The sequence below is a fragment of the Chroicocephalus ridibundus genome, chromosome 1 (assembly GCF_963924245.1).
Source record: "Chroicocephalus ridibundus chromosome 1, bChrRid1.1, whole genome shotgun sequence".
NCBI lineage: Eukaryota > Metazoa > Chordata > Aves > Charadriiformes > Laridae > Chroicocephalus > Chroicocephalus ridibundus.
In genome coordinates, this window is record NC_086284.1 from 93,003,657 (window position 1) to 93,027,716 (window position 24,060).

The following is a 24,060-nucleotide window of genomic DNA, read 5'->3' on the forward strand; positions in this document are numbered from 1 at the left end:
TGTGCCATTTTTACTCAAGAATATAACCAGAAATGGAGGAAGGTCACCTGGTAGTCTCACATCCTTTTTGGGAGCACTACAAACCTGAAGTAGGCAGTTTAGATCTTGCCTTTTGTCCACTGAGCCATATGCTTCCAGTATATATAGCCTGAGAAGTGATATATAACTGTAATTCCCTGATCACTCAGACATTTCTGGGGCATGTTATTTCCCATTCTTAAAGGGCAACTCTCCCCAGTGTTCCAAAATAACTTCTTAACTCCCCCTTAAAATGTCCCATAACTTTCTTACAAATCCTGTAGCAGCAGATCCGTGCCAAGGAAGCAGTTTCAGATGAGGTACTCTTCTCAGTAATATGCTATCCCTTTCAGAGATACAGTTTTATCTTGTTATTGACATTTCTTTAACAACAAATGGTTTCTCCCTTCCTTCATTTCCATGGCATACAGTTCTCATAGGAAAAACAAGGTTTCAGCTGTAAAGTACATCAGGATGATTAATGAACTTTGCATCTTTATGACATAGGAAAGCTATTACTCATGTTCTCGAGAAGTTCGTGAATATGTGGAATCCAGAAAATAGAATACTGGGGTTTAATCACTAATTCCATTTAGAAATATCAACAAGATAACTGGACAAACTGTATACAAGTACAGTTTTCTCTTACACTTTGCTTTTACAGTCTTGGTAACTAGGAGTTTTACTACTGGATGACAAATTCCCCATTGTATGAATTTGTTTTTTCAAGTGGTAAACTCTTTGTTTGCATTCAATAGCTCTAAGAGAAAACCACATGGATGGCAGTACAATGGAGATGCCTATTTTATTAAGATGTCGAGAACAACAGCACAGCTGTAATTCACTGTGGAGTTTCCATACATTTTGGTGTGAAAGTGATGACAAGTTGATGATTTTGCCATAAAACTGTCAAATACAGCAAACTATTCAATAAAGACATTTTTATGGAGTGGTACAGAGACACTCAGACTCTTTTCAGATTAGTTGAAGCACTGCTCTCCTAACAACCAATTATAACATATAGCTTTTCTTTTTTAAAAAAAAAAAAAAAAACCCAAACCTGCAAACAAACAAAAAACAAACCACAAAATCAAAAAAGCTCTTCTGAAGACATCATCTATGAATTATTCATACATTTGTGGACTTGGTTTTAAAAGCTGCCAAATAAAATTTCAAAATGAATCATTTGGTCTGAACATGTAATCCTTGATCAAAATAGCCTTCATTGAAATGCTTGTATTTATTACTATTATTTATGTATTTAATGTAATAGAACTTAATTAACCTCTCAAGGGATATTTTGAGAGTTCACTACATTTCACACAATTGCTGAAGAAAGATGCGTGTTACTTTGGCTTTTTATAATCTTGAAAGGGAGATTCTTTGGTGCATAAGAGATTATTTTTTCATAGAGTGCTATAAATATTCATTTTCATACCTCCTCTATCACTTACACAGCCAGAAACCACATTACAAAATTGGCATGTAAATTACTAGCAAAGTAAAACCACAGAAAGGTTATTCACCGTTATCTTTTGCAGGGGTATGAACACAGCAGTAGGAAGGCCTGCTATTTAAAGCTTCTTACATTTCCAGGATCTAGCAAGATCTAACATAGCCTTTGTAATTACTTTAAAATTTCAAAGACTGTAGATTTGTTTTTATTATCTCTCAGTATATTTCTATATTGACTTGTTACCGGCTTTATGTATTCTATACCTAGGAACTGATGGAAAATAAAAGGAATTTTCAAAGTTTAACTACTTTATTATATTCAAAGTTGCTTATAAACTCATTCAATTTAAAGAAACAACATTTTCATCAGCAGTAAAGCTGAGTGGTTTTGAGCTGTGATGCATTATGTAGTGAAAAATGTTATTGTACAGCATATGGTTCTGTTAGAACAGAATGCTTTATCGAGGGCATTAAAAGAGCAGAGAGGTATCTTGCTTTTTCCCATGAATTTTCCTCAAGACTAAGTGTAATTATTATTCTTATGTATTCTTTAATGTAGAAGTTGTAAACAAACTATGATTTACACAGAATAAACACAGATTTGAGTGTAACATTATGTAAACATAACACAAGGTTCACTTTATAGAGCCAAGTGCTGTTTATGTAGTAGAGCTCCTGCATTTTCATACAGATAATGAAGGTGGGGGGAAAAGGATGAAAGGAAATAATTTGATTGCATGAGCTTATCTTTAATTTCTGGTTTTATTTCCTAAAGATGAAACCTTTGCAATACTACGACAATTCTGTTGAAAAATAATCTCATGATCATTGACATTTTTGCAGTTCTCTAATAAATGTATTTTGATTTCCTTGATTTTGTATAAAATGTTTACCTTGTTTGGTTTTATAAATACTTCCAAAAGCAATATCGGCTTCTAAATGTAATTCAAAGTTAGACTTTAAAACGCATAACACGCATATTTCTGCAAGCAAAATGACTTAAGAGTTACCAATGTTAGCACAGAAGCCAGAACCTTCAGGGTTTTAATTCCAGTTGATGACAAGCAGACCCATCCTGTGACCATGAATGCAGCTACCTCGTAGAGCAGCTACGAGTCTTATTTAGTATTTATAATATATCTGTTCACTGATATTGGACAGATGATTGCGTTAGGTTTTTTTACTAGAACCTTCATGCAAAAGGCAATGAACAACATATTCATACAAATCAGCTTTTTACTTCTCAAAGTGTGAGATCCTGTGCTTCAGCCCAGAAGGAGGTACCGCACTAGATATAGTTGTGTCTATCAGCTCTTACGTGACAGACCAGCGCAGTGCAGCCCTGCGCTCCCTTTCCTTCATGACGGGATCCAATGCACTTGGCACCTGATATTGTGACATTACAGAAAGCTGCATGTGAGAGTGGTACACAGCTGCTACAGAGGAGAAGGAATGGCACAGTGCTGATGCTCAGGTCTGTGAGCACGGTCATGTTTCAGGTCCAGTTTCAGGTCATGAAACTGGACAGATTTGAATGAATACTAATAACTGCTAAGACATAACCATGGTAACCTATTTGTATTCATGAAGAGGGAAAAAACCACAGGAAATGGGAAACAGTCTGCGTGTGAGGTAGTCAGGGAGGACTTGCAGCAGGACTCTGATGCAAGGCCCAAGTATAACAGAGGGGATGCTCTCCAGGGCTGTGGGAAATGCACAGGCCTCAGCAAGTGGAGCGTGTTGTATGGTCCAGGGTTCAGCTCTGGCTGCCAGCAAGATTCCTGGGGATGGACTTGGGGACAACACCCCAGGTGCAGTAGGCTGGGCTCAGTATGTGCTGGACTGCAAGGCAAAACAACTGCACTAGGTGGGAGCACTGTACAGCACAGCAGGCTTCAGAGGAGCTGCCAGAGAGCACGCGGCCAGAGAGCACCCCAGCTGTGCTGGGGAAAAGGACAATTTCCCTATGTTCAGGACAGCACAGCATGGTGAAGCGGTGGGAAGGCTGAACTGCCCCCACGGTAGCCACAACAAGAGCAAATGGATCCTGTCTATACAGGTATTTAGCAGGCCTAATTCAAACCAAACAGAGCAGTCTCCATACAACACACAGGGGCTTCAAAATCATGCAATTAAAATTATAAAAATTACTATTGTTCTTTTAAAGTATTTTAGGTGACAGTATGCCACATTTGGCATATATTTGGAAAAATCTTATGTGTCACGTTGTGAAGTCCTAGCATTTTTTTTCCCCTGGAAATATCATGATCTCCTTAAAAGTCAAAACTAAAAAATACGTCTTGTATAGTGTTCAGTACTACCTATAATTGTACCAATATAGACTAAGTAAGCATGAAAAGACCTTCATGAATCTAGTTTGCTGCCTCAGAAGACTGGATCAAAAATGGCCCTGATCATGCTTTATCTCCCTCCACTGCAGAAATGCAGACCACGTATATTTCTGACAATTAAAATTTGGTTTACTTCAAAATTATTTCATTAGCAACAACCGGATGATCTTGGAAGATGCTATACTACAGCAAGATGTACTTGAAAGAACATAAAGGGACATGACCTCTATCTAGTGCATCGTAAGCTGCACTTTTGAGGTCAAGGATACTGACAGTTTCATCACAGAAAATTAATTGCTAAATCACAGCAAAAATGAGTCTTGTATACTTGAAGTTCAAAACCAGCTAATCATTTTGGGAATTCTTATAGACAAAAACTAAGAAATAATCATGTAAAATATATTCACACCGCTAGCCACAGATGCAGGTTGTAATATCGTTGTGTTACCACATACTCATTCAGAATTTAAGTCTGATAGCTTGCTTTCCTTTTTTTGCTGTATGAGAAAGAAGCATTTAATATATCTTAGAAGGCAATTTCACTTAAAGTGAAGTGCAGTTTTCCAACGAAACAAAGTCTAGTCATGCATGCAATTCACATGAGAGAATATAGGAATTATGCTTGTATTTCATTTAAAGTCTACAATTCTTGTCTTCAGAAGACTTGTCTCAGAATTAAAAATCAAAACATACTAGAAAATACTGATAGGAGTACTATATACGTTGGCTTTGAGTAAGCACTGTAAAGTTAATGTACACACTTTATCTGAATTCAACTGAATATGTGATTCTAAAATTAATTTGCATGTCAAACAGATTCTTATGTAATACATAAGCGCTATCCATATCTTCTCAATCTTCAAATAAACCAAATACAGCTTCTCTCTCTCTCTCAGTAATATGTTTCAAGGTCAGTAAGTGAACAGCAGTTAAACAACGTTATTTCACATAGGATATAGTCTCAATAGTATCTGTATGAGCTACTAACAACAATGCAGTCCAAACATGCAATGTCATTTTGACATATTATGGAAAGTATTTACCTGACAGAATAAAAAGAAAGAGATAATATGTGTGTATATATATATATATATATTTATTTTTTTTTTTAATATATAGGGATAGAGAACTTTAACCTATGATGACCTTTACAGTTGTCAGTTTCAGGGAGCAATCCCTGGTCTCCAGGCCAAGATGTACAGAACAGTTTGCATCCACCTAAAGTGAATTGGCTGTGTTCACATGCAATGCTTTTGGCCTGGGTTTTCTCTAAGGTCCACAGGGGACCTCTAGGACCATTAAGAAATTTGTTTTTTGTAGTGTTTAGTCCTGAGTACTTAAAATAATAACTGAACATATATAACAGTCCACCACAGAGGGCTCCTTCTATAGCATGATCTTGACAGTGTGTTTCATCCTATAGTGAAGGGCATAAGGACATGCAAGTATTCGAGGGTGACAAGACTACCTCTTCTATAGACTTATTCTAAAAGTTAATTTACTAATTTTTCCACCTTAGATATAGCTAGTTGGTTAATTCTGGAGAGGGAAACCAGAACGGAAGAATTAATACAGACTAATACAAAGCATCATCAGACTTGTGCGTCAACTGAGGGGAGATGAAAGAAGAGGCTGCGGCTGTACTACAGGGGATGGAATTGAAAGCTTCTTACAAGCCTACGGCTATACTCTGTGAATTCTTTCTTTTTCCTTCTTGCTTAAGAATAAATGTATTTCTTTATATCTAGTTATCACATTCTATATTTTGTACAATGTCCATCCACTATGAAGACAAGCAATATGAAATTAAGGTGAAAAATTTGAAATATATGATCACTGACTTTCACTTACATTTCTTCTATATGCAATTTGGAAAATCTGTGTAAGAGCTGTCTCCTCATGGAACTCTCCTTCTCATGGCAAAGACATAAAGTGTCTGAAAAAATGCTATGCTTATCAGGCATTACAACATTTTCCATATACGCTGAAATATCATATGATAGCAGAATCAGCACTTACTGCGGTCAGTGATTATTGTTCTGGCCTCTTGATTGCTCGTCTTGTTTTTTAGATTTTGTGCTGCAGTTATTAGTTCATCCAGTTGGGGACGTCTTTGCTCCAGATCCTGTAGTATTGCCTAGTTGCACACAAATACAAAAATAAAGAAAAGAGCACGTAGAGCTGCTGAGAAGACCACGTATAGGGACTTTTTTTTTTGTGCCAGCTTGATTTAAAGCAGAAAGATTGTTTGCTGTTTCAAATAACACAAAGAATTTGGTCTATATTTGGTCCAAATATTCTTGTTATTCTTAACATAAAAATACCAAGTATAACTTGTAATAATAATTTTAAAAGAACTTATAAAACTAGATATAAAATTACAATCATTCTTCATTTTTTAACCCATCAACTTATGCAAGGGTAAGCTATTTTCCTCTATAAAGCTATAGAAGGATAATATTCTTCTATAAATATTCTTCTATATTCTCTCAGATTTTACAGTGTATTTTTTAAAAAAACATACATGAGTTTACATTCTTACCAGATTAGGCAGGATTTTCCTAGTAACTCATGAAGTCTCATTAATAATATTTGTTTCTTAATATTTTACCACTGTTTAATTACTGTCTATTGGTTTAAAGCCAATGTAAGACTCTTAATGGTGCTTTTTCTGTCCGGACACCTTAACTAGCAGAAAAGTAATTAATGCTCACAATGATTTATATGTTAGTCAAGCAGATACATAATTCCCAGCAATTTGACTAGAAAATAAGAAGTCGATCTACAGTTTCTCACAGGGAAAAAGATGGGATTCAAAATTATGACTTCTGGTCTTTAGGAGGTAATAAAAACGAAAATACAATAGCTTTAGATATAATGAAAACGAGAACTGAAGGAAAGTAAGGCATATAAGATTTCTGCATATATTAGTTTAATTTATTTTGAAGGATTAGGGAAGAGCAAACAAGGAATCGGTTCAATGGTTTCCCAGATAAGAAGCATCCACGAATGTGCTTAAAAGACATCGACCAAATCTAGCAACTTCAAGTCCCTATTGCGTAGCTTCCAGAAAAGATGCTTGCTAGATTTCCCAGTCTTAAGAGTTGGAAATAGCAATATTTATTACCAAATTATGAACAAATGACCACAATTTTGAGTCACCAAAACAAACCAGTATGCTGTGGGGTAGCTAGTAGGTATGGTGTATCAGCTATCAAGCTGACAATAAAGGTCACAGGAGGTTTTTTACTTTTCAGGCTTTTTATGAGGACAGCGGTTAGATAATCTGTTAGCAAGTTCACCTGTCTGTTCACTATGTGAATGTTTACTATGTCTCTTGAGTATTTTATTGCCTTAAAAGTCTTCCCGCCCCCTCCCCCTTAAAACACTTTTATCCTAAATAATCATGCGTTATTTCAACAAGCAGTTATTCACTGTCTGTACTAGATGGAAAAGGCCTGCGGAGTCTGATCTTAAATTTGGCCCTCCAACCTGAGATTAGAATTACATAATTTCACCAAATTGAAGGTGAGAGGTAAAGGCCTAATATCATTTTCTGTTCAATGAGATTAACAAAACAGCATGATAATACCACCACTTGCAGTAACTACAGCATGTATCATCAAAAGCAAGCTAAAAAGCTCCACAGAGTTTCATTTCTGTTCCGTTACAAACTCTTCAGAAAAAAAGGTAATTTTCAAGATAAACATCTAGCTACACCCTGTAAAATCCCTGCCTTTAACTTCTGTATCAGAAGAACTGTGAAAAGCTATTATAACTGGCTTTCTAAACTCATACCCAAAAGTTTGGATGGTATTTTTTCACTTGTATACTGATTGGATTGCATACAGAGACACGCAGTTAAAGCAGCAGCTTGCATAATTAAGCAAAGAACAAATTTCTCATTAGGAGTCTCTCCTTAGTGAAAGCACTCAAGAAAAAGAAATAAAATCTACTGATGCAGTTACTACCTCTAGATATCTATGTGCCTTCAAAACTCCATTTTCTAGGAAGACAAGTTAATGAGTGACATGAATTTTACAATAGAAAAAGCAGTCCCATTGCAGCCTAACAACATCTGCATTATACATGTTGCCAAAATGGACTGTGCAGAATGAACATTAAAACACATACAACATGCTCAGATAATTGTGTGGTCTCCAAAGTAATATTTCCCCTTCTCTCTTCTTCCCCTACCTAGAAATTGTTTAGAAGAGGAAAAGCAAATTAAGTGATTCTAAGGTCTTACGCCAACAATGACGCTAAAATGTTCCCTAAAGTTTCCTAAATATAATTCATATATTTGATATACTGAGCAGGAGAATGATTTATCTGATCCAGCCTGAGTCTCCAACCAGACATTAAATGCTATGTTTGTACCACAGAAGAAAGTTTCAGCTACATGGCATTTAGTAAGAAACAAAGCAATAGGTAAGGACTGCTCAGTAAGGATTTGCTCAGTACCAAAATGAGTGAATGGAACTGACGTATGCTTAAGTGCTTACAGAATGATTTACCCACAAGACCCATCTTGCAATTCCTGAACCAGACACTCAGGAAAAATAGCAATGCCTCTTTAAAGTGAGTCTTGCTAGCTCTGCTGTTCCCCGCAGGGACACAACAATCTTGTCCCTCTATGGACTGTGAGGACATCCTTTCCTCTGCCATTTAACGTGAATAAAATTACTTTCTACTACATGTACTAATGTGTATTTTTGAAAGGTCAAGAAGGACATCTTGAAACCCTTATACTATGAAAAGATCTGAAGATTCTTGGACCTGTCAGGAGACAATAATATATAGTTATGGAACTGATGCTTTTTTTCTTAGTCTTAGAAAGGTAACCACTCAGAACAAGTAAAAAACAACATTCTTCAAACTAATTTTTTTCTATGATTAAATACAAAGTGTCTGAGAGCCTTACCCTAACAATGTTCTATTTTATTCAGTAAAATTTTAGTAATTAATATTGTTTTAAAATTGTTACATTTATTGGTACAATTTTACCAATTAGTACAATCTTAAAGACTTAGTAAATACACGTTCCACATGGAGCTTACTTTGCAGATACACATACAAACTCTGATGGAAACTTGTATGAAAGTAACTACTAAAACGCATCATCCCTGAGCCTTCCTGTGATCCCGCAGCACGAAAGTAAACAGCGACACTTGTGCTCCACTTAAAGTATTATCAAATCCAGAAAAATGTTCTGTGACTGGACAAACTAATCATACAAATTGATTTTGTGGGTAACAAAACCAAAAATAATTACGCTAGGAAGAGAAGTGCTTTGATAAATAAAAACTAAAAGACTGCTAAATATGATTTTGGAAAAAAAAAAATTAATAGCTTTAAAGTATTATCTGAAATGATCTAAACCAAACAAACACAAACAAACACAAACAAACAAACAAAAAAAACAAAATAAAAAAACCCACCAAACCGCAAACCAAAATCAGAAGCAATTAATATATGGAGATACTTTTTAAAACTTCTACAAATTCAGCCAAATATTTAATGTTATAAAACTGGATCCTCAACAGAAAACTAGGTGGAATCTATTAGATGTTGTTACAACAGCCACGGGAAGAAAAACTCATTAATAGTGGCACCCTGGTGGAGGCACGGCAGATGCAACAGACCAGATGCCTCTGATTCGGAATGTCAGCACACTGAAACAAATGTGATATGTAAAAATGGATAATACAGAAATAAAGGATTTTCAAAATAAATTAAACAGAAATCTGTCTTGTCCCCATCAGGTCACCAAAAGGGCAGATACAAAGACTTAGGAGTCAGCTACATTAAATGTATTTGTTTATTTAAACAAACACTTGTGTTCCTGTGTATATAATTTCCCTTTACTCTCATTTACCTAGTGCTCTGTAAAAGTACGATAACGTATTCTGAAAAACATTATAGACCACATTTTAAGCAAGAAATTTGTGTTTAATAGTAAATGTAATTCAACAATGAAGAAGGACCATTAACATCCATGGTTGTACAAATACATCTTTAAACCCCGAAAGAGCTTTTCTTTTTTTTCCACATATCTATGAGTGCCAACATAATAATGCTTGGTGACAGCACAGTAATGGAAATATGAGATTCAGTCATCAAACCTGCCTACATTTTGCTAGAAAGTGATGCTATTCACTTTTAACAATCTTTCCACATTTGTGGACAGCAGCTGCTCAAAAGAAAAATCCAATTTTCAGGTTCCTAACTTTTATGATTTCTTTACACAAAATGAGGGTTGAGATATGGAACAAATTGTTTAAGTCAGCAACTGAAATAACTTGTATAAAATTTGCTAAAAAATAAACTGAAAAACTGAAACAGGTGAAGTGTGACAAATTCTTGGTGGAACTGCAAGGTTTGAGACTGAGAATTAAAATATTCTCTAGCTTTATAATGCACAGCATGCCACAGCCTGCATCCTTGTCCCTTTAGCCATGTGTGGAGTAGTTTATATAAAAGATAGGATCTTTAAATTTTTTTCCTGACTTTATGGCAAGCATTATTAAACTGGAATATCTGAATTCTAGGACGGTGGCAAGTCTTAAACATTCAACTAATTATTTAATAGTGCTGATTATGGGGTTTTGCTCTTTAATATCAGAAGCAACTTTTCTCACACCAAATCCAGGACTGTTCATCTCCCACTGCTGAACTTCGAACATATAAATGAGAGTTAAGGTTGCTGTTCTGCAGCACTATATATGATCATGGCTCAGTCTGCATGCCTCTCTAAAAAAGCTCTGGGTTTGCTTTGTAACCATTTTACATTCTTAAGTTGAATGATGTCTCAGAAAACAATGAAGTTAAAATGCCATAAAAAAAAAAAAAAAGATTATTGAGATTATTGGATAAAGTAGGTCCCACAATTCCTTTTTAGTGTGTAATGAAAATCCTCTGTAGTGGTAATGACTACCATGTCTTCACAATTTTTCTGTGTATTTACATGCTACCAGTCGAATATAGCTTGCTATCTATTTTATACTTTCTTTTTTTGTTTTTTTAACTAGATAAGAAAGCTAACAGTGAGTGATCCAAAACATGATGTTTGGTCAAAAAGAAGATTTAGCGCAGATATTCCATATTAAGAGCAAACTGGAAGTGCCATTTTTTCATAAACAACCCATGGCTGAAGACTAAAACTTCCCAGCTCTTTGGGATAGTTTGGCCCACCCGCAACGTTGGTTAATGAAACGGACCACAGTGGACCACAACTGAACGATTTATATGGGAATGTAAGAGAGAAGGAAGATATAATTTTCTTCTTATGAACCTATTCACTCTCCAACCTCACCATGATATTCTTAGAAAAGCATAATTCCATTAAACAATTTTTGAGGAAATGATTTACTCATCTTTTGAAAAACTGTAGACTCTCAACCTTAAATTTAAACAAAAAATGAAGCAATTACTTCCTGAGCAAAATGAATAGCCATGATAACTTTCAACTAAAACAACTGAGTTTCTTAAAGCTGGTTGGTTCTCTAAATATAATGTGTTACGTACACACCTAGAAAGAGAAAAAGCTTTAGGAGAAAGCTTGCTAACAATTTCAGATTGCAGATATGCAACACCTACAATTCATCTGCATAATAAAATTGGCTTTGTTAAGTTATTCCTCCCAAGCACAATTTGAATTTGTTTTCTTGTCACTAAGCAGGAAGGGAATATAACAGAAAATGAACATTTACATACTTTCTACATTTAAACATAAAATTATGAAATAATGAAAGTAATACAATGCACTGGAGTGGTTTTTTTTTTAAACAACTTTTGTTTTGGCTCTCTCTCCAAAGCATGTCTAATTTTAGGAAAATAATAAATTTAGAGTTACTGTTTAGCAGTGTTGCTAGCTGATTAGTACGTGCTAGTGAAATCAGAACATTAACAAACTGGACACTATGATTTGATTTTGCCTGAGTGATTTATGTAGCTTAAGTTTTCCTAAGCATGTATTTTTATGCCCGCTTAGGGTCCACTCAAGAACTGCCTAAGTAGCTCTCACCACTGTCTTAGTGAATATATTAACTCCATCAGTGACGCTGTGGGAAAGCCATCAGTGACAGCGTATCAGGTGTCTCACCAGACGCATGAAAAAGCATCATACAACTTTTTGTATGCTTTTTGTGACTGACGCTCAAGAAATTATGTTGGTGGCATTGTAAATGTCTGAGGACTCTTCCTTTACAACCTATGAATTCTGGCTGATGCTAGGAAGTTATGACAGCAAAAACCGCAACATGCTGTTGATGTACACTAATCAAACCAAGCAAACAAAATGGGAAGTACTTAATTTGAATCTCCATGCTTGGCCCAGCAACGTAAGGTGATGGTGATGGCTGGAGCTGGGATAACTCTCACCTTCTCTCTTCCTCCCCCGCTCCCAATTTGTTATAGAAAAGAAAAGCGGGAACAGGTATTGCAAGATCTTTAAGGAAAGGTGACTGAACTGTAGAAGAGAAAAAAAGCTTAAAAATCTGAGTTCACAAAGAAATCAACTATACTGCTCCAGAACTGGAAGAGGCAGATACCCTTCTATTCATCCACAAATGGGGCAGTCGGCAAGGAAAAGTACATGCAGCATGGGTCAGAGTCACAAGTAAGGTACAAGAATGAGACTTCTTGAGAGGCTTAAAGTCAGCCAAGGCCCACTGAGATGTTTTTTACCATCCTCACAGACCACCAAATTGTGTACCAACACTAGGAAAAAGGTAGCATAGGCACAGGTTGCAAGACAAAGGTAATATGATTTGAAGCAGGTCCAGCAAGGTGGGATGTGCCCTACGCTTAGAAATAAAAAGGTGGAAGCAGGGATCTCCAATTAATGCACGTTAGAGGCAGCTACCCAGATGTGACATTAAATAAGACTAAATTTGGATACTTGGTATGAACTAATAATGCTATAGACATTTCACACTCATTTAAAACTTTCATACCATCACTTGTTGTTAATGACAAAAAAGAGAGAGGAAAAAAAAAAATCTGTCACAAGGAAATCAGATTATACCAACTCAAGATGAAGGAAGTAACCAAAGGAGCTCAATGAGACAAGAGAACTAAACTTGGACATCCTGAACCCACTCCTTTTCAGAAGAAAAATTATATATAAAGAGGGACAAAGATTTCCAAAATCTTTGAAAAGTTTGTCCGTGGGTTTAGTGGCATTTGCAATGGCATGTTTTTGCCGAGCTAACCTGTAACTCAGTACGCCTCCCCTTTGTGCTGTTATCCCAGAAAAGACGTGTTTAAGATACAGAAAGGATGCAAGTTGTCCACATAGTCCAAGGAGTTGCAAGAATGCTATACTAAAAATAAGCATCTGAAAAATGAATGTGACTTGTTCATAACAGCTACTATGACACCTTACACTACAATACACGGAGTGAGGAAGGACTGTGGCAAAAGTGGTTGAATTAGCAACTTTTCATGGATAATTGGTAAACAAAAATGCAGAGGCTTCAGGAATGCTAAGTAGTTTGGGGAGCTTAGCTACTATGTGCTAAACAAGATCCCCAGATAAGACTATTTTTTTGACAGACTGTCTAATTTTTACAATAATGCATAGTAACATGTTCAAAACTGATGAACACTGGCAACTATCTCGGACACCATCTATGGGAAAACAAGCACCGAACAGAGGGACACCACATAGGAAGCATACTGTCTGTGCTGTTTTGCACATATGGAGCCTATCCAGGCAGAGGTTCAAACCATCAGCAGCTTGCTCATTCTAACTGAGATGTCTTGATTGACTGCACTGGAGTCCGTCCAGTGGACAGGCTGGAAAGAAGATGGAGAGAAGACTAGGAAAAAATTACAGCTTAACATGGTTTGGGAATGAATCATTCTCAGATAAAAGGAATTCACTGTATTATAGCCATTGCCAGAAAAAAAAAGGAATAAAGCTAAAGACGTATCTGTAGCAACTGCAACAACATTTAAAGACTGGGGTGCTTGGCTAAAATGAGATCCATTCAACTAGAAGAACATGGTTGATAAATCACATGTAAGAACTCAACTGAAAGAGGATTACCACTCTAAGAGTAAATCTGGGTATACATGAACTGCATAGGAAATTACAGCCTTTTGCCCCCATACAATGTGGCTGTTCAATACTACTTTGTTTGCAATAAAGTACGAGCATCTAAAGAATCAAGCAGAACTATTCCAAGGTATCTTATGTCCTTTCAGGCAATCATGCTAAATAACTTAATGGATGGGAACTAGTGTTAGGAGCTACAGAGCTTCCCCAGTTTCTATATTAGTCAGCAGAACCAAAGCCTCTCAGCACATAGTTGCCATTTGTAGAATGTGAATTTGCAAAATTTACTATTTTATTTCTCCTATATAACTAATGTTTTCAGATTAAGGATTTTTCCACTGCACTTACAAATGTGTATTACCAAAAAAAACTGAGGACAGCTGTTCTGTTTCTCAAAGCTCCAGCTTTAGCTTTTTCTTTAGTGTTTTTTCAGATGGTGGTGGTAATGAACTTTTATCTGAGACTGATCCAGCGAAAAATGCACTCTCAATGCACTTCAAAAGCAAAGTTATAGGTTCTTTACCTTGCCACATTTTATACAGAAGATATGTTTACTTTGCATAAAACAGTATTGAATAGACATGTTATATTATGAATATAAGCAAAATAAGCAGGTATTTTTAGCTTTCCTTATTTAAAATTTAAGAAAATAACTAACACATTTTCATGGAGAACGAAAGCTAACAGCTTGACTAAAGATGCTCCCCGAATTATCCAATTTTATAGGGAAGAGATTAGCCTGAATCAATTTTATGCTCTGAAAAAAACACAGAATGACTTCCTCAGTTTCTGCTAGAGCCTCTGGAAATCTTTGATTACTTTTACTGGAAGTTTTCTCTAGTAATAGCAAGTGAATAACAATTTAGAAGAATAAAACGGATTGCCACAGCATCACTTGCCAGGTAAGTTTTTCTTTAGTGACTTACAACACTAGATATTTTTCTCAAGAATAAGGTAAAATGAATAAAGAGGATTTCACCTGGTTTGTTTCAACTTACTTTTGAATCAGAATACAAAAGCTGTTATATCAATTGTTTCTTACAGTGAATTTAATATTATTTAGATCGGGGATGGGGGGAGGCATTTCATGTTTACCATGTCTGATAAGATATGTTGGAATAACTCTGGAGTATCTTTAGCCCAAATCTAGTAACTTGGACCCTTATCTTTATTCATATCTCATTGTCATTCTGAAAGATGAGAACCATACAAAGTAACAAGCCTGGTTTTGGTACCTAAACCTTTCTGGTGTATTCAGAAGGGTTTTACTCCTACAGCTATACTTCTGCCTTTCATTTTTGTTGCGTTGGTTTCTTTGTTTTACTTCTAGCTTTTATTCCTCCATATTTCAGTAGCTATTTATTTAAGGCCAACAATAACACACAAGGTAGAAACTTGAAAAGATCTGATGTTGTTCATATTTCATTAACAGTGAAGGAAGGAAATGTATATAATGTGGATATTGTTGCAAGTCCAGGAAAAATATTTCATTTAAAGGACTGTGGAGATTATGAAGATAAAACAGTGTTGTACTGTAAAAATGGATTATTAAAAGTTTAGACTAGGCTAGACTTACCTTTTTAACTAATTTCAAAGGGGAAATCTCAAGTTCTCGATTGCCAGCAGGAGTTAGTAAATTAAAAATACCATCTTGTCTCGATAGCGTCACAGAGACACCAGTCTTTTGAAAATACCATATTTAACACTCAGAATGTATAATTTGCCCTTCACAATGTAAGAAGCTATGAGGTAGGCTGAGAAACAGATGTTAAGTGCTGCGCACTTGAGTACCACTACATGTAGCTAAAGTAGGAGCTGTAGCTGTGTTAGGTCCCCCAGTTATTTTGCAGTGTGACAAGCAGGTGGAGAGTAAATGCCTCAGAAGGGAGCTCAGCCATGCGTAGGCTGTGTGGAAAGAAGCCTAGCCACTGCATGACTAGCAGAAATACACAAGCACTCCTTGTCTTGTTGCAGGTGATGGGCGCCCTGGTGACAAGGCCAGGTCCTTGCTTTCTATTTCGTATCCTGGGACTCCTCAGCTCTTTTCTGAGCAATGGCGACAATTCAACAGAAAAGGCACAGACTAACACCAATCTAACAGCCTGGTGTAAGGGACATTTCTGAGAAGTGGGAGATAAGAAAGGCACTGAAAGCAGGTGACTCACTGCCTGGATGCATGCCTTATCCACTAGAAAATGTACAAAGGAAAAGAAAAAGGCAGTGGCTCTTCCTCCTTTAGATATGCTGATGGAGAACATCTGACAGATTAACGCGCATATTGGGAGACAGGTGAAGGAGGGCTTGCTCTGGGGATGGCTACTGGATCTTATGTTTTTGCAGACCAGGTTGGAAGAGCTTCTATTCACAGGCAAAAGCCAAACCAAAGGAGCACAGCAAATGGCACTGTTGTAGAGCTGAACACCAGCAGAGCTGGGCAGGGGTGTCGAGGCTGTGAGACAGGTGCCTACGATAGGTAATTATGCCTCATTTTAGACTTTTCTGTCATTTTATTGTGCCACCCCTTGGTCAATACAGCTTGCTGCAGAGGGTAAATTTGCTCATACTAAGGGCCACCAAATACAGCTTTCTGATAATACGGTAATTATTAATTATGGAAACAATAGTGTTAAAAAGATACACTGGCTGGAAATTGAAGACAGCAAAGTCCAAACAGAAAAGAGGTAAATTCTTAGTAGTGATTCCATTTAAAAATCAAAGCAGATGACTAAAGAATGTAAGAGATCCTTAATTAATAGAATTGGGTAAATCAAGATCACATGATCTATTTTTTTTTAATAGATAGTCAGACAAAATTTTGAAGAGCAGGAAGAGGAATCCCTATGTAAAATCCCATGGATTATGGTTTTATAGAACATATATGGTCATACAAGTCCTTTCTGACCTTGAAATCTATGAATCTATGAGAAATTAAACATACATTTTTGAATTGAATTTCAACTCATCTGTAACGCCAAATTATCTGAGATAAATTTTCAACACCTGTTTCCTCAAATCAGTATCAGTCCTACTTGGTTCCCCTTCCCTCACACAGATATAATGTAATTTAAACACACGTAATCAATTTCTGACTGAGAGCAGTGTTTAAGCATAAAGTTAAGCATAAAACTGGAGCCATTTCTTGTTCAGACAAGGGGAACTCTTACTATGAACAGTTAACGTATTTCATCTGTAACCATTGCTTGAGGCAGAAGGTGCAGACATTGATTAGTAGCTTGCAGAGGAGCCACACAATTCTACTGTAGTGGAAGGAAAATTAGCATTTTTCTTTTTCAGAAAATACAGTTTTATTATCTGAATGACAGTTTCAGAAATATAACTGATATAAACAGAAAAGAAAGAATCACTGTTAAAGTCAAATGACACTACTGTAATAAAAGCAGGAACTAATACTTTGCTTTGAATATGTATTTATGTATACACACACACGGCTATATATAAGTATATATAGATACAGATACCAATTTTGCAGTGGACCTTTGCAATAACAAAGATGGAACGCAAGGAAAACAAATTTCAAAATTAATGGCCTTCCTCTGATTTCTGTTCTGTGACTGAAGACTAACTGAGGCCTGAGGGGCAATGAGCTTGAGCATCAGAGTCTGGTCGAAGCAATGGAGGAGGAGGATTTCTTGTGATATTATTACAACACACTTATGGACATAATAAATGTTCCTGGCAAAATGAAAATAATCTCAAAATAAACTTCACCATTACAATTCAAAATGAAAATACCATTATCTATATTATCTTTGTAAAGTAGTTTTGAAATACTGACATTTTTCCACATACAAGATATTTTGTGCATTGCACAATATTGTTTTGTTACTGTAATTCCCTTGATTTAGGGAAACAGAACTTGGTTTTCAGACAGTCAAGTTTTTCTTAGGACAAAGAATGAAAATGAGTGTAAAACTGTCTCTTCCAGTATATTTTTATTTATACTTAGTTCCTGTTATGTTTTGTCAAATATGAACATTTTATAGACTAATACTTCCACAGTTCCAAAAAGAAGTAAGCTTGTCTCTAGGTTTTAGCTAGATTGCTCTCCCTTCCACTACAAAAGATAAACCTTAACTATATTACAAACCGTGTCATACTTGCTCTTCATTAAATATTCTGACCATATTCAGAAATTCACTACATGCAGCTGCATAACAGTGTCAGTTATGGCTGAAAAATAACTCTGAAGATTGGATGAATGCATATCATTCGTTTTTATAGTGCTGTTTTTCAACATAAGAAATAATATTTTTTTTTTTTTTTAATTCACAGACCTCAGTTCCTAAACCTATGGGCTAATGGCACTAGCTGCTAACAACTCACTAGAAAAAATTTTCATCTTTATCGGTTAATCTAACTTGATTTTCAGATTTTCACTGATCGTTAACTTTTTCCATGCCAATAAGGTATTTCGACGTCTTACAAGCATTGACACCCAATTTGACAGGAAGCACAATAGAGATACATAAAAAATTCTGGAACAATCATTTTCAAGTTTAACATATCTGAAAATTTGGCCTTATCTGATTTGTGATATTTTCACTTTTTACTCACTAAACTAGTAATGTACAAGAAAACGTCACACCATATAGAGGATAAGCTAAGGATTGATGCAGTGGGTTCTCCAGGGCTGGAGAACCCAAATTAACTAGGAGACTGTTAAAATGCATCTGGACCCTGTCTCCCACTCTCCCCCTCCCTCTTAGCAAAACAAAGTCAGTTCAACTGAAAGGCCATATTGGGAGGTGGAAACAAGAGCCTCCAAATGTGTTACATTTTTAAAAATTAATGATTTGTATCTCCCTATGGAAATGAGAGTATTGCTAGATTGTGACAAGCAGTTCTTCAAGAGCTAAATCCTGGAAGGACTCCAGACTGGGGTCACCCACTTTTTGCAAATACCAGCCTGCAAAACTGGGAAGTATTTCACAGTCTATGCTGCTGAAAAATGTATCTATCTTGGCAATTTTCTCTTATTTGACTTTCTGACCTTAATCCTTCTCTCCTCTTGAAAATTATCACATACACATATGCAGATACACTTCCTTCCAGTGGCTTTTTCCACCAGACAAAAAATGTAAGATTTATTTTTCTTGAGAGCTACATTTGAAGGCAAATCATTTTTTTGTCAGCTATTAATTATTAACAAAAGAAAAATGAGTTTGGGAAGCTACTATTTCTGTTGCTTCCACTATATCCCTCCAGAGTACCCTTCTAAATACCTTCACTCCGAGCATTAGAAAATGCAAAAATGTAAATTGTAGCCATTGTCCAAGGGATTTGAAGAACTCTCTAGAAACATGGGCTGAGGATCATAAAACCAGGGATAAACAACTGCGCTAAGAAATAAAAGAGAAATATTACACATAAAACAGAACAGATGCCATTATCTTTTAGTCCTGATGAACCAGCTAAAAGCAACATCAGTTTATTTATCCATGACAGCATAATATATTCTGTTTAAAAACAAAACAAAACTCTGAAGCACTGACAAGTTTAGGAGCTATGCCTCAGCATGTCCTAATACTCTGTATCAGCTGCTGTCTCAGAAAGGCTCGTAAGGGCTATGGAAGAACCACTGGCTGATCATTTCTAGCTGGTGTAGTGGTGGCACTGATGCCACTATGCCAGCTTACTCCCATGACCCTCCCTTTGCTCCGAGTTTGTGCCTTATGCCAGAAAGTTCAGAGGACAAAAGCAACAGGGACGAGCTGGCAAAGGAAATGCAAAATGGCTGGGCTGCTTTACTGAAGATGGGTACATGAGGAATGGAGGACGACAGTTGGTGCTGCACAGGTACCTAAAGTTACACATCTGTCATTTTGATTTGTGTAAGGCTGAGAGAGAACGCCAAACAAGTGCAACACAGGGTAGGATATTATTAAGACTATGGAAATAGAGAAGATGTGCAATCAGATCGTTTTATTTTCTCGAACAGATTCCTGACAGAGGAATAACTGCTGTGATTTCATTTTTTCTTAGTCTGTATTCCAGGCATAGATTACTGTGTAAATGAGGTTGTTTTAACTTCTTTGAGTATGGCCCCTGTATTTCTTCAAATCAAAACAAAAACCCCAAACCAAACATCGTTCTGAAAAAACTGCAAAGACCTTAATCGGTTTGTAAAATTTTAGCTTCCTTTCAAACTTTAATTACTCACTGATGCAGATGTGCAGGCATTAAGAGGTAACAAATAATTATAACTGATTCAGCATGTATGCCAAGGTAGTCCTCTTGAGGCTTGGTGGTTTATTGTTTTCTAATGTCACTGTAGATCAAACTGTCTTCCACAGCATGAGAGACATTGCATACGGAAATCGGACTATATGAGTTACTCTCTTGGTGGACTGTTCCCTACCATAAACAACTAAAGTCACGTAAGAGATACATTAAGGGAGATTTCTATACATGCACACAACTGCACAGAATTTCTGCCTGAGGGCATGCTTATTGAATTATCTCCAAATTGAAGCTTTATCCACAGATTAACAATCACTCAAACCTTAAATAGCCACAAAGCATGATCATACTCATACTGAACAAAAAAAAAAAAATAAAATCAGCAATTGCCACAACAGCATTGACCCAAGAGCCTACTGTAAGGTGCCCAGACCTCAGCATACCACTGCAATCTGGACATACATTCCCTAGAAGAGGGAACAGTAGTTCCTGTCCAGCTGCACCCACACTGCGTCCTTCCTACACAACTGCTCAACTGCAGCTGTACCCTATCCACCAGCTCACCTGCTTGAGAAAGGCAAATGCTTCAGGTTGAGCACAAGCACAAGTGCATGAAGGCAAGTGTATGAAGGATGGGAAAACAAGAATGAGAGTGAACGGCAGGATAGGGGCATGAGAGGAAGGGCATGGAGGTATAGGAAAAGCAGTGATATGCAAGAGAGCAGCTAACTGATATTTGAGCTGTGCACTTCAAAAAGGCAGTCAATCCTCAATTACCTACGGACAATTTAACCTCAATTCTGGATTAAATACAACATGGGGCAGAGGCACTACAGCTGATTCAGTAAAGAGCTAGCTTAGGTCAGGTAGACTTAACTAATGCACGCAGAGCGCTGTGTGAACACAGTTGTGTAATTTCTGGGGCCAGCTCAGCAGTACGGCATCTTTCAAGAACAGCCTGAGTTAATGAGACCTGATGAGTCTCAACTGACTGAATGAAGAACCACTTACCTGTTCCTGCATCTGCTCCCCAGCTTTATCTCATTTAAAACAGCTGCAATGAGCCTATCTGTAATCAAGGCACCTCCACAATATTGTAGTGCTACTACCATGTTTGTATGTACGTGCGCGCACAAGAGAGAAAGAGGTCAGAGTAAAGTCTTCATAGTTACATATTCCATACATTTTTTTTTAAAAAGACATAGCAATTGTGCATCAACTTCATGAAGCAGCCTGAGGATGCCTGTACTGTCTATAATTTTATCTTGCATGTATTTCCTACTATTCCTATTGGAAGCATATTTTCAAATATTTGTTCACTGTTTCAACGTCCAAGTCACTGCTTAGTGAGGCTATTGCCTATAACTTGCTGTCACCAATCCTTCTAGCTACCTGATGATTTTTTTTGTTGTTGTTGTTCACTACATCTTCTACCATGAAAAAAAAAAAGTAGTATATAATAGGTATCTGAAATGTATATATGTATACACACATGCTTTCCCACAGATATACATATATATATATATATAGGTAATATGAAACAGTAGACAATATTCAGATATGGAATACGACCCGTCACAGAGACCCTAAATAGCTCTTTGTACAATTAACCATTGTGTTTGTTATTCCCCTTTTGGCAACAAGAGTTTCAAACCTATTGCTCATTTCTCTTCTGCAACATTATACAAGATGGAGACCATTTTTGCAGATGCTCTAAAGTTTGTAATCTTATACTGTCACAACATTTTTCCCAAATAGAATAAAACAGTCACTGAAACTTTTGAGTGATACTCTGAGAAAAGTTTGTTCTACTGCTAATCCTTAAAATAACAGCTTCAAGGCAGGTGTGAAAGACAATAAAGAAACAATGCTAATTTTGTTATTGGTATGACACTGTGCTTACCTAGCTCAAAATGAATTGTTACATGACAACTCATGAATTTCAGATACAATACTTGGGAACTTGCTCACCAATCTCATAGGCTTCAGTAGTTATATTTGAGAACCTGCAATGGATGAATATAATTCACTTTTGAAAGAGGGACAGAAAACTGCTCAGGAAATTGTGGGTGGATTATTCTAAGCTCAGTTCTAGAACATATGATTAAACAATTTGTGAGCAGGGAAAAAAAATAATAAGTACTAGCCAACCGTTTATCAAGAGTAAATAATAACCAGTCAACCGAATTTCCATCTGGAGCTGTAAGATTTACCAATAGTGGACAACAGATAGAAGCTGTGTCTGATGCCCTTAGCAAGGCTTCTGATACTGCCCATGTGACATTACCAAAAAACAAGATAGGAAATTTTTATTTAAATGGAAATTAAACTGATGGGAAAACATAACTTGAAAGTACTATATGGGAAGGAAATATCAAGTGAAGCTACATACAGATTTGTACTATGTCTAATACTAATTTTCATTAATTGTTTGTTGTTGGACTAGGTGACCTCTAGAGGTCCCTTCCAACTCTGAAATTACGTGATTCCAGGAATAGAGGGTACATTCATTCACAACGATGCATAACTGAGCCAGCAGCAAGCACCTGAAAAGAGGAACACAATTCAAAGTGGTCTCAAAAAACCTAAGAATTCAATTCAGTAAGTGCAACGCACTAAAATAACTAGCAGAATAAACTGGATGAATGTAGGAATGTGTTGCAAATGACTGGACAGATGGTCAGAAGTCTACAAACAAGGACAGAAATTTTAAAAAGCAGGATTCATTTAGTCTAGAGAACATTGAACTGAAGTAAGTATCAACCCTCAGATGTATGAAGTTATTGCTAAGAGAGAGAGTAAACTGTTCTCAATTTCCATTGTGGTGGCATAGTTAGCTTAAACTGCAGCAGGGGATATTAAGGTTGTAGACAAACATCTTTTGAACTGCAATGACTGCAAAGCAGTGGGGAAAAAAATTCTGCAAAACTACAAAAAAAAATATTTTACTTAAAGAGCAGGTTAGCCAGAAATTATTTAAGTCTAGTTGATCCTGCTTGAGGCAAAAATCTGGACTGCACAGCCTTTCAAAATCTCCTTCAAGCCCTGTTTATTATACCTATCATTCCTTTGTAAAAAAAATAACTACAAAAAGCAGCATGGGGAATAAGATAGAGCCCTACGCAAATTTATAGCGCCATTTTTCACAGAACTTTAAACGTTGGTTTGCATGAAAACATGATCATGTGCATTCCCTATAGCTAATGCATTTTCAACTTTTATTTTGATTACTTGATAACAATGGAGAAAAACAAAAAAGGGAAAATGAGAAACAGCACCTGAAGACTGACTGATAACAACAACACTTACTAAATGATTTCTTCTCCGGAGTTAGCTTACTGCTATTGAAATCATTCTCTCTCTGTCATTGTAGTTTCTCATAGTATGATATTTTTTATGTAATGACAGGTAGGTGTGCACTGTAATATATGGATGCAAAGTATACGGGAGAGAAAAGGTATGTGCGTGTTGGGAGACTATTACTTATCAAAAAGTACTTAAAACCAAAACTGGATTAATTACCTAATCCCAATAATTAATCCCAAATTTATATTCCAGGTCTGAAGAACTGGATGAGTCTGTAACCAGGAGTAACATGAACTGCCTACAAAGAGGGAGATCAGAGAGGCTGTGATGGTAGGAGATGTGACCGTAATGCAAGGCTTCAATCAATGCTCTTGCATTGTCATCCTGAAACTGAGCTCCCAGATCCTAGCAACTGCTGGTCTATATGCCTGAGTAGAGGCTGGTAAAACCACTCTGAGGAATAAAATTAACATGTGTCATTTCCTTGGAAAGAGCTGCCGTAGCTTTTGTTAAAGGGACTCCTGCACTTCTTTAAAATCAACATGCAGAGGAGGATGACTTGGTTTAGGTAGGACACATATATATAAAAATATAGAAATATATTTATAAATATATAAAATATTTTTATAACGTCCCTCAGAAAAGAGTTTTAAGAAACTTGGCAAA

General features: G+C 36.4%; 1 protein-coding gene across 4 annotated transcripts in view; it reads right to left on the reverse strand.

Annotated features, from left to right (window-relative positions):
- Window positions 1-24,060, reverse strand: part of DMD (dystrophin) — a 1,176,878-nt gene that overhangs the window by 312,775 nt on the left and 840,043 nt on the right. For all 4 annotated transcript variants that reach the window (XM_063343608.1, XM_063343591.1, XM_063343600.1 and 1 more), the window contains one exon: window positions 5,844-5,961. In XM_063343608.1, the coding sequence (XP_063199678.1) occupies window positions 5,844-5,961 (118 nt within the window). The remainder of the gene's footprint in view (window positions 1-5,843; window positions 5,962-24,060) is intronic.